Source organism: Schistocerca gregaria, chromosome 2 (genome assembly GCF_023897955.1).
Source record: "Schistocerca gregaria isolate iqSchGreg1 chromosome 2, iqSchGreg1.2, whole genome shotgun sequence".
In the NCBI taxonomy this organism is placed as follows: Eukaryota; Metazoa; Arthropoda; class Insecta; order Orthoptera; family Acrididae; genus Schistocerca; species Schistocerca gregaria.
In genome coordinates, this window is record NC_064921.1 from 82,601,481 (window position 1) to 82,613,799 (window position 12,319).

Here is a 12,319-nt window from a genome sequence, read left to right on the forward strand (position 1 = left end):
TGACTGGCTTTTCTGGGAACGTAAAGTTGTTACCAGAAGGCATGCCCGCAAACTATGGGCACTTCTTGCCCATCAAATGGCGGTTAACACTACTGATGTTTGAATTTGCTCATTATGAGAGTATTGAAGGGCAACCTTTTTTAATTGTTAAAAGCTGCTCAAAAGCAAAGGTTGCACAAAATATTTTTTATCCAAGGCAACGGGTTTCGACAGTTATAGCTGTCATCTTCATGTCTTAAACTTCTTTTTTTTAGTAAAACATGTTCTTTTTATGCTGACCTCATGCTCAAGATGTCAAGTGGATAAAACTCAGTACATTATAAATGTTTGCCATCACTAAAATCTTTAAAAATGCACAGCATCTTGCCTTTTGGACAAGATGCTGCGCGCACAAGCACTCTTTTTACAGATAGAGTAGTTAATCTGATGGACATGAATCTTTCTCATAATGAAAATTCTTTATTACAAAAGGGTCTAAATTTAAGTCTTCCCGCTAAGGGCATACTAACAGTATTAAAAAGACTGTGACTGAAGTCAAAGGCATATGCGAGATTCTTAAGGGCCAACAGCTTGTACAGGCCAAGATTGCTATGTCCACTCGAAAAACACTTCGTAAACCTTTACCTCCAGGCTCAGTCTCAGATTCTCTCTCTACTATAATGAAAAAGTAGAATGCAAAATTGCTTGAAAATAGGGTAGGTAGCACAAAGTCAGGTAAAGGTAAGCACTCTCGTCTTTATAATAGATTCTGATTATGCATATAAGACACTGGATCTATTTCATTCTAATGACATAGTGGAAGCTGTAAGGAATGCTTTTCCCAAATTTTTTACCGTATTGAAGAAATATGTAAAAGGTTTTAAATTTCTGTTTGCATCTGAGTATGCTAAACAGAGACCAATCCCCAGGAATCTAAAACTACCAGTTGGTCACAAAGCTCCATAAGAGTGACTGACTAACATGTCCAATTGCAGGTGGATGCCAAGGTCCAAAGCAACAATGTGCCATCAAAAATGGTTATGAGATGGCGACGTTGTTAAGAGATACTGAGATTCCGCACGAGACATTTATCGTGTCCCTGGACGTAACCAATTTGGATACAAATCTCGCAGTTGAAGAAGCTTTGAAAATTGTAAGACTGACTCTTCTGAAGCATATGAAACTTACACTAGAGGAAATTATTGAACTGTTAGATTTGTTGCATACAATGCTAGCCTTTAACTGTAAGATTTATCTTCAGAAGGACAGCCTGGCAGCAGGTTGCTGCCTTTCTGGCATTTTGGCTAACATTTTCATTAATTATTTAGAAAGAAAAATTTTTGAAAATAATAGGACAGTGTATGATGATGTAGTTTTAAAGTATAGATATGTAGACAATATTTTTATTGCACTTAGAGGAACAGAATCAGACATGATAGACTTGGCAGGCTCCTTCAATCTGTTGCATTCAAAATTACACTTCACCGTAGAATTGGAAGCAAATACACTCCTGGAAATGGAAAAAAGAACACATTGACACCGGTGTGTCAGACCCACCATACTTGCTCCCGACACTGCGAGAGGGCTGTACAAGCAATGATCACACGCACGGCACAGCGGACACACCAGGAACTGCGGTGTTGGCCGTCGAATGGCGCTAGCTGCGCAGCATTTGTGCACCGCCGCCGTCAGTGTCAGCCAGTTTGGCGTGGCATACGGAGCTCCATCGCAGTCTTTAACACTGGTAGCATGCCGCGACAGCGTGAACGTGAACCGTATGTGCAGTTGACGGACTTTGAGCGAGGGCGTATAGTGGGCATGCGGGAGGCCGGGTGGACGTACCGCCGAATTGCTCAACACGTGGGGCGTGAGGTCTCCACAGTACATCGATGTTGTCGCCAGTGGTCGGCGGAAGGTGCACGTGCCCGTCGACCTGGGACCGGACCGCAGCGACGCACGGATGCACGCCAAGACTGTAGGATCCTACGCAGTGCCGTAGGGGACCGCACCGCCACTTCCCTGCAAATTAGGGACACTGTTGCTCTTGGGGTATCGGCGAGGACCATTCGCAACCGTCTCCATGAAGCAGGGCTACGGTCCCGCACACCGTTAGGCCATCTTCCGCTCAGGCCCCAACATCGTGCAGCCCGCCTCCAGTGGTGTCGCGACAGGCGTGAATGGAGGGACGAATGGAGACGTGTCGTCTTCAGCGATGAGAGTCGCTTCTGCCTTGGTGCCAATGATGGTCGTATGCGTGTTTGGCGCCGTGCAGGTGAGCGCCACAATCAGGACTGCATACGACCGAGGCACACAGGGCCAACACCCGGCATCATGGTGTGGGGAGCGATCTCCTACACTGTCCGTACACCTCTGGTGATCGTCGAGGGGACACTGAATAGTGCACGGTACATCCAAACCGTCATTGAACCCATCGTTCTACCATTCCTAGGCCGGCATGGGAACTTGCTGTTCCAACAGGACAATGCACGTCCGCATGTATCCCGTGCCACCCAACGTGCTCTAGAAGGTGTAGTCAACTACCCTGGCCAGCAAGATCTCCGGATCTGTCCCCCATTGAGCATGTTTGGGACTGGATGAAGCGTCGTCTTACGCGGTCTGCACGTCCAGCACGAACGCTGGTCCAACTGAGGCGCCAGGTGGAAATGGCATGGCAAGCCGTTCCACAGGACCACATCCAGCATCTCTACGATCGTCTCCATGGGAGAATAGCAGCCTGCATTGCTGTGAAAGGTGGATATACACTGTACTAGTGCCGACATTGTGCATGCTCTGTTGCCTGTGTCTATGTGCCTGTGGTTCTGTCAGTGTGATCATGTGATGTATCTGACCCCAGGAATGTGTCAATAAAGTTTCCCCTTCCTGGGACAATGAATTTATGGTGTTCTTATTTCAATTTCCAGGAGTGTAGATGTCACAATTACTTAGACTTTAATATTACTAGGTAATCTACAGATTTTTGTTTAGATACTTTCAGAAAACCATCCACCACTGTCGCAATTAATGATGCGCACTCTTGCCACACATGCATGCATAACAATGATTCTTCCCCATCAGTGTTCAACACGTTAGCTAAATTTGACTTAAGCCCAGCATGTATTAAAAAGAAATTGATATTAACACACAAATACGTTGGGGAAACAGTTACACTGATCATGCGATACAGAGCGTTTGTGAATCTGTTTTCAGAAGAAGGGGAAAATCTTTGCCCATTGCTCTGGAAAACCCAACTAAATTTGCAGCTATATCGTACACAGGGCATTTCTGTGAATGAATTGCCAATGCATTTAAAAAAGCCAACATACAAATTGGCTTTCATATGTGCAGGAAACTTAAGACTGTTTAGTGTACATTTGTTGACAATAAGCAGAATAAATTTAGTAAGTCAGGAGTATGTAAAATCACTTGTGGATCCTGTGATAGTGTTTGCATTGAGTAGACAGGGTGTGGCTTTTAAACCAGATTCAGGGAACACAGTAATAAAAACACTAATGCTATGGTTTCTCATCACAGCAACAAGAATCATTTAGATGCAAATGAGAAATCTTCTCTAACGATTTTACACATAGAGCCAAAAGACACTCATTTTTGAAGACACTGGGATTTAAAAGCATTTCTATATGAACTTATGTGGAAACATGGAGGAGCAGATCTGCTCCCATAGGAAATGGTGTTTCAATATTTTCCATGATTTGTCATTTGCATGTCTATCTGGTACCTTTGTGTGATTCTGATAAACTCTCCTGTTTCAATTTAATTTTCATGTAGGGCACCTCTCCTGTCTTACTACCTGTATGTAAACTCGTGATATATGTTTATATTGCTATTTTATGCTTTAGTTTTATATTGCTTGTCATATTGCACAGCTGTTGTAATTGTAGCTTTTGAGGAAGTGTGGTGCCATGGAGCACTTTATCACTATTAAGAAGTCATTACCATTTGTATGAAAAAAATGTATTTTTTATAATAAGTTGGTTCACAGTCGTCAGACATGCAGTACTAAAAAATGCACATTAATTGATGCACTTTCATGACATTATACATTTTTTAATGCTACCTGATGACAAAAACCTCTCCTTCGCCTACATTCTCCAAAATTGTGTACGTAGTCAGCAAATTTTTGTTTCACTTACAACATGAAATGCCATATCCGTGTGCAGCAATCACTTGTGGGTAGGTGGAGTACAGTTTTTGCCAGATGATTTCAGTCAAAGTGAAGTGCTATGCATTGCTTTGATTTATATAATATCTTTGCATCTGATTTTTTGTAGATATCTGACAAATAAATTCCAAAACACATCATATAAGCAATAAAGTCATTCCTTGTGTAACGTTTGACTTTTACTGTTGTGGCCCTGTCAGCCCAAATGTTGAACTACTGATTGTTTCCAGTTGTGTTATCTCCTGTCCATCACACAGTGTGTTTAGCTAGAGTCAGGAACAAGGCTTCCACCTAACAGAGTTCTTGTGAGTGACGGTTTTAATGCTGGATTCATTCTGATTCCATAAACAGTTACTGATATTGTTTTCACATCTGTCACACTCGGTCAATGTTATTCATTTTGTAGATGGACCCAAATGTGGAGCATCATCATGTTCCTACACTTACTGAAAGCACTTGTTCCAGTTGAAAACCCATTTTATACATGTAATTTCTGTTCCATATTGTTGGCACCAACATTTAATATACCTCTGTCACCATTATTTATCTATTTATCGATTGTAGCAAACAATTACACTGTTAAATGCTCTTCATGGTAACTATTATTTATTGTCAGTAGCAGATAAATCTGTTTCCACTTCAAGTGTTTGTCACAGTATGATCTTTCACAACATGTCCCCATACACAGTCACATATTTTTACTAACAGTACCACATAGATTCACAGAACAGTTCATATGCACCTTCTATAATAATTACCACAAGCTGTACTACAAAAAGCACTCTCACATTGACATCTTGGATATTCGGGAATCCAGCCGGATGTTCGCGTCGTTCTCGCACGATATTTCAACAGCGTACCTCGCTGTCTTCTTCAGGTGCTACCTGAGACTGGTCCTTGGGTCGATCGAGTCCAGTATTTATGCCTGGGAGGAGCTGGGCGTTCCCTAATCGGTCCGCGCCCAGTCGAGCGTTCCATCTGTGGTCCGCGCCCGCCAGACTCGGCTTCAACGGACCCCTCCAGTCGCGGATGTTCCGACTGCCGTCGGCGCCGGTTTTGGCCGTCCTCAACGGTTGTGGTTGTCATTTGAGGTGTGTCAGGCCCGATCTGAGATGTTAGGTACTCTATCTCATGACTGTTACTACGGTTTCCACTTCTGTTGCGTGCTGGGCGCTCCCTAAACGGTCCGCGCCGCGTCGTGTGTTCCATCTGAGGTCCGCGCCCGCCAGACGCGGCTACATTGTCCCTCTCTGGTGGCCGGTGTTCCCTCCGCCGTCCGCGCCCGGCCTGGCCGTCTTCTGAAGTCGAGTTCATGACCTGGGGTGTGTCAGATCTGGTCTCTAATGTCCAACACCTTGTCTCACAGCTGTTCCCTCGGTCTCCACTTATATTTCCTTCTGAATCCTGGAGTGTCCTGCGTTGAGTTTTCACAAGCTCAAGCGCAGGATTCCAGGCAGTGCTGATTTGGTATCCCGAGTCACGGTTGATTAGATTGTCTGTGACCTTAATCTCAATTGCTTCTTTAATGACACTGTCCCAATATCTTGAGGTCTGTGTCACAATCTTGGTGTCATTGTAATCCATTGAATGACCAAGTTCCAGACAATGCTCTGCTATGGCTGATTTAGTTGCCTGTCTGAGTCTGGTATGTCTCTGGTGTTCTTTACACCTGATGTCCACAGTTCTGGTGGTCTGGCCAATGTATGACATCCCACACTGGCATGGTATGTTGTAAATACCTGGCTTGCGTAGCCCCAGGTCATCTTTTACAGTCCCCAGCATAGCCCCAATTTTTGTGGGTGGGCAAAATATGCTCCTGATGTCATATTTCTGGAGAATCCTGCTGATCTTGGTAGAGATAGGTCCGGCATATGGCAAGTATGCCATCTTCTTTGCCTCTTCTGGTTCTTCTTCTGGATCCTTTGGCCGGTTGGCAGGTTGAAGTGCCTTCTGGATATCTCTAGAGGAGTACCCATTCCTGCTGAACACTGATTGTAAGTGTTCTATTTCTGTGGCCAGACTATCAGGATCTGACAGAGTTTGTGCTCTGTGGACCAGTGTTTTGAGCACTCCATTCTTCTGTGCCGGATGGTGGCAACTGCTGGCTTGAAGGTATAAGTCAGTGTGCGTAGGTTTGCGGTACACACTGTGTCCAAATGTGCCATCTCCCTTTCTCTTCACCAGAACATCCAAGAATGGAAGTATTCCATCCTTCTCCATTTCCATTGTGAACTTAATGTTCGGATGGCAAGAGTTCAGATGTAGCAGGAACTCATCTAACTTCCTTCTACCATGGGGCCAGATGACAAAGGTATCATCCACATACCTAAAAAAGCACTTGGGTTGATATCTGGCTGAAGAGAGTGCTTCCTCTTCAAACCTTTCCATAAATAGGTTGGCCACCACTGGTGATAGAGGGCTACCCATCGCCACCCCTTCTGTTTGTTCATAAAATTGACCCCCATATAGGAAGTACGTCGATGTCAGTACATGCCTGAACAGGTCAAGGAGAGCCCCATCGAACTTCTCTCCAATAAGCTCAAGTGACTCCTTCAGTGGTACACGTGTAAAGAGAGACACCACATCGAAACTAACCATGATGTCTGTGTCTGTGATGTGTTGCTGGCCCAGTCGATGTAGGAAATCCTCTGAGTTCCGGATGTGATGTGCACATTTACCCACATGTGGTGTCAACATCTTCTTCAGGTATTTCGCAGTAGGGTAAGTTGCTGCACCAATATTGCTGACAATAGGTCGCAGTGGAACCCCATCCTTGTGAATCTTGGGGAGTCCATAAAGTCTAGGGGGTGTTGGCGCTTTGGGACGCAGCTTCTTGATGACTTGTTCAGGCAGGCCTGTCTCCTTCAACAGAGCCCTGGTCTTTTTGTCCACTTTCTCTGTAGGGTCGCCGGCTATTGACCTGTATGCAGGATCCTCCAGAAGTTGTTGCACCTTTCTGTCATATTCTGTTTTTTGTAGGATGACTGTGGAGTTCCCCTTGTCTGCAGGCAACACCACAATGCTGTCATCCTCCCGGAGTCGCCTCAGTGCCACCCTTTCATCACCTGAGATGTTGGATTTGGGTGGCTTGGTCTTGGTGAGCGCCCTGCAGGTTTCTCTTCGGATCTCTTCGGCCACACTAGAAGGAAGCGTGATGGCCACTTGCTCAACTGCACTGACAAAGGCTGTGACAGGAACGTTTCTGACACACCTCAAATGACAACCACAACCGTTGAGGACGGCCAAAACCGGCGCCGACGGCAGTCGGAACATCCGCGACTGGAGGGGTCCGTTGAAGCCGAGTCTGGCGGGCGCGGACCACAGATGGAACGCTCGACTGGGCGCGGACCGATTAGGGAACGCCCAGCTCCTCCCAGGCATAAATACTGGACTCGATCGACCCAAGGACCAGTCTCAGGTAGCACCTGAAGAAGACAGCGAGGTACGCTGTTGAAATATCGTGCGAGAACGACGCGAACATCCGGCTGGATTCCCGAATATCCAAGATGTCAACAGATCGCCGGGAAAGCATGAAGAATTACATCAGAAGACTCTACGGGGAGGAGATGTACCGTAACATCAAGAAGCTGGACAAGCTTCGACAAAGGAAAGGGAGGATGCTGTGTTCTCTCAGTTTCCTGCTGAGATGCCGAGAGGGTGAAGTAGTTCCAGTTTTCGCCAGGATCAAGCATCACATTAACTCGAGAGCGGCAAACAGGATCAAACACCGAGCTAGTCTCGCTCTGGTTAGAGAGAGAGTGCGCGACCTGCGCCACCGATTGGATTTGACATCCAGGGAACTGCTGTATCTTCACCTAACTATAGCAGCTTCCTTAACCACTCAAGACTGGGACCAGGTTGATGGTGCCTCCTGGTCTCTAGCAGAATGCACCAGCAAGAAGTCAATGGCACGCCAGCTAGCCAAGTTTGAGCTCCTCAACAACAAGGTGCAACAGACTGTGGACACACGCACAGTGGTCAATCTAACTGACAAGAAGCTCGATGAGACCACCTTAAAAGTACTTAGCAAGGGCCTCAATTTCGCAGTGACCCCTAGAAACGTTCCTGTCACAGCCTTTGTCAGTGCAGTTGAGCAAGTGGCCATCACGCTTCCTTCTAGTGTGGCCGAAGAGATCCGAAGAGAAACCTGCAGGGCGCTCACCAAGACCAAGCCACCCAAATCCAACATCTCAGGTGATGAAAGGGTGGCACTGAGGCGACTCCGGGAGGATGACAGCATTGTGGTGTTGCCTGCAGACAAGGGGAACTCCACAGTCATCCTACAAAAAACAGAATATGACAGAAAGGTGCAACAACTTCTGGAGGATCCTGCATACAGGTCAATAGCCGGCGACCCTACAGAGAAAGTGGACAAAAAGACCAGGGCTCTGTTGAAGGAGACAGGCCTGCCTGAACAAGTCATCAAGAAGCTGCGTCCCAAAGCGCCAACACCCCCTAGACTTTATGGACTCCCCAAGATTCACAAGGATGGGGTTCCACTGCGACCTATTGTCAGCAATATTGGTGCAGCAACTTACCCTACTGCGAAATACCTGAAGAAGATGTTGACACCACATGTGGGTAAATGTGCACATCACATCTGGAACTCAGAGGATTTCCTACATCGACTGGGCCAGCAACACATCACAGACACAGACATCATGGTTAGTTTCGATGTGGTGTCTCTCTTTACACGTGTACCACTGAAGGAGTCACTTGAGCTTATTGGAGAGAAGTTCGATGGGGCTCTCCTTGACCTGTTCAGGCATGTACTGACATCGACGTACTTCCTATATGGGGGTCAATTTTATGAACAAACAGAAGGGGTGGCGATGGGTAGCCCTCTATCACCAGTGGTGGCCAACCTATTTATGGAAAGGTTTGAAGAGGAAGCACTCTCTTCAGCCAGATATCAACCCAAGTGCTTTTTTAGGTATGTGGATGATACCTTTGTCATCTGGCCCCATGGTAGAAGGAAGTTAGATGAGTTCCTGCTACATCTGAACTCTTGCCATCCGAACATTAAGTTCACAATGGAAATGGAGAAGGATGGAATACTTCCATTCTTGGATGTTCTGGTGAAGAGAAAGGGAGATGGCACATTTGGACACAGTGTGTACCGCAAACCTACGCACACTGACTTATACCTTCAAGCCAGCAGTTGCCACCATCCGGCACAGAAGAATGGAGTGCTCAAAACACTGGTCCACAGAGCACAAACTCTGTCAGATCCTGATAGTCTGGCCACAGAAATAGAACACTTACAATCAGTGTTCAGCAGGAATGGGTACTCCTCTAGAGATATCCAGAAGGCACTTCAACCTGCCAACCGGCCAAAGGATCCAGAAGAAGAACCAGAAGAGGCAAAGAAGATGGCATACTTGCCATATGCCGGACCTATCTCTACCAAGATCAGCAGGATTCTCCAGAAATATGACATCAGGAGCATATTTTGCCCACCCACAAAAATTGGGGCTATGCTGGGGACTGTAAAAGATGACCTGGGGCTACGCAAGCCAGGTATTTACAACATACCATGCCAGTGTGGGATGTCATACATTGGCCAGACCACCAGAACTGTGGACATCAGGTGTAAAGAACACCAGAGACATACCAGACTCAGACAGGCAACTAAATCAGCCATAGCAGAGCATTGTCTGGAACTTGGTCATTCAATGGATTACAATGACACCAAGATTGTGACACAGACCTCAAGATATTGGGACAGTGTCATTAAAGAAGCAATTGAGATTAAGGTCACAGACAATCTAATCAACCGTGACTCGGGATACCAAATCAGCACTGCCTGGAATCCTGCGCTTGAGCTTGTGAAAACTCAACGCAGGACACTCCAGGATTCAGAAGGAAATATAAGTGGAGACCGAGGGAACAGCTGTGAGACAAGGTGTTGGACATTAGAGACCAGATCTGACACACCCCAGGTCATGAACTCGACTTCAGAAGACGGCCAGGCCGGGCGCGGACGGCGGAGGGAACACCGGCCACCAGAGAGGGACAATGTAGCCGCGTCTGGCGGGCGCGGACCTCAGATGGAACACACGACGCGGCGCGGACCGTTTAGGGAGCGCCCAGCACGCAACAGAAGTGGAAACCGTAGTAACAGTCATGAGATAGAGTACCTAACATCTCAGATCGGGCCTGACACACCTCAAATGACAACCACAACCGTTGAGGACGGCCAAAACCGGCGCCGACGGCAGTCGGAACATCCGCGACTGGAGGGGTCCGTTGAAGCCGAGTCTGGCGGGCGCGGACCACAGATGGAACGCTCGACTGGGCGCGGACCGATTAGGGAACGCCCAGCTCCTCCCAGGCATAAATACTGGACTCGATCGACCCAAGGACCAGTCTCAGGTAGCACCTGAAGAAGACAGCGAGGTACGCTGTTGAAATATCGTGCGAGAACGACGCGAACATCCGGCTGGTTTCCCGAATATCCAAGATGTCAACAGATCGCCGGGAAAGCATGAAGAATTACACTCTCACATTGTTTAATGAGGAAATAATTCTTCATCAGACATGTCAGGAGTTCAAATCAATACAATTCCTATTACTGTCTGACAAGATTCTTATGGGTATTTTGACTTATGTCAGAAATGGATTGCCAGAAACTTTGGAGGACAAAGAAACTCAGAGCAGTTTGTTATGTGCAACACATCAACAGGACATTGATTAGTGTAGGTGATATTGTCAGACTCTTGCCTATATTTATTCAACAGATCTGAAAGGCGTAAACCTACTTTGAGTGTATATTATATAAGTTTCATGCAAATAATAAACATTAGCTTCAAATATGAACAACATTAAGTAAATAAGTAATGAATATAGTTGATGTGTTTAATATGTTCAGTTTGTGGACCTTGCATTCAACAATAAGTTCTCTGTTACTTTTTTTATTGTGTTTTGATTTAGGTGTAAGGGTATAGAATCATTTTGTAGCACATTCTTTAGCAAATTGGAGCCCCAATAATGTCTCATTCCCTCAGCACCAATAAGACATTTTATATTTAATGTGATGTGCAGAATTTTTCAGTTATATTTCTAGTAACTAAACATTCTATATTCATTCCAGACAACAATAAAGGACTCTGAGACTGGTAGTGAAGCTCTTCCAGAAGACTGGAACAAGGAGGCCAGCTATGCTCTGCGATATGTTTATGAAAATAAACTGTATGTCCTGAGAGGTGCTAGAACAGAGGATGACATATTGTTCAACTTGCTGGTAAGTCATACTTAGATGTCTCTTATAAAAGTCTTAATTTTACAAGTTTAGTGGCACGATGTTAGTGTGCTTCCATGATCATTCTGACACTTTTGTAGCCATCATCACTATTGTATGTTAGGGGTGGTGTCACCAACTTTCAAATGATTGGGATGTAAGAAACTTACAGCATCAATATTTTGCTCTGTTGAAGTGCAGAGATGGTGATCTGTGCATGAGATGGGTACATTAAGCTGGGCAGCCACCATATATTATACGGTGGAATATTTGGTAGCAATGGATTTTAAGTGCTGCATTTCTTTTATTCTGTACCCACCCGTAACAATGTAAAACATAAGACTGCGCTAGGTAAGCTGTCATCAATCATCCACACAGTACAGATACTTGACTCACATTTTATAACATCTCTGAAGAAACTGAAGATCAGTACTCTCCTTCAAGACGTCGCCCAGACCAACTGTATAGGAACCTAATTACGTCCCGACACTCATTGATGAATGTGGGACTGACTGAGGATGAAGCACTGGGAAGTACTGAAATAACTATGATATAGATGATAATGTAGAGTCTAGAGTATAAACTGACATCATGGTTCTAAGAAAATCAGCATACAGTGAAAGAGTGAATTAAGTTGCATTTTGAAATTTTGTTTTATACTAAATTTAGTATTTAGATGTGGTAGAATTAGACTGACTGAAGAAATCCATACAATTTACTTAAGCCAGTTTCTGATTCGATTAGGTGTCTCTTGATTCACATTTAGGGTACATCTACATCTACATACATACTCCAAATCCCCCATACGGTGCGTGGCGGAGGGTACCTCATACCACAACTAGCATCTTCTCTCCCTGCTCCACTCCCAAACAGAACGAGGGAAAAATGACTGCCTATATGCCTCTGTACGAGCCCTAATC

General features: G+C 45.4%; 1 protein-coding gene across 1 annotated transcript in view; it reads left to right on the forward strand.

The window, feature by feature from the left end:
- LOC126336357 (proteasome inhibitor PI31 subunit) overlaps positions 1-12,319 on the forward strand; it is a 96,507-nt gene that overhangs the window by 14,896 nt on the left and 69,292 nt on the right. Inside the window, exon 2 of the mRNA XM_049999949.1 lies at positions 11,253-11,402. Coding sequence (XP_049855906.1) covers positions 11,253-11,402 — 150 coding nt within the window. The remainder of the gene's footprint in view (positions 1-11,252; positions 11,403-12,319) is intronic.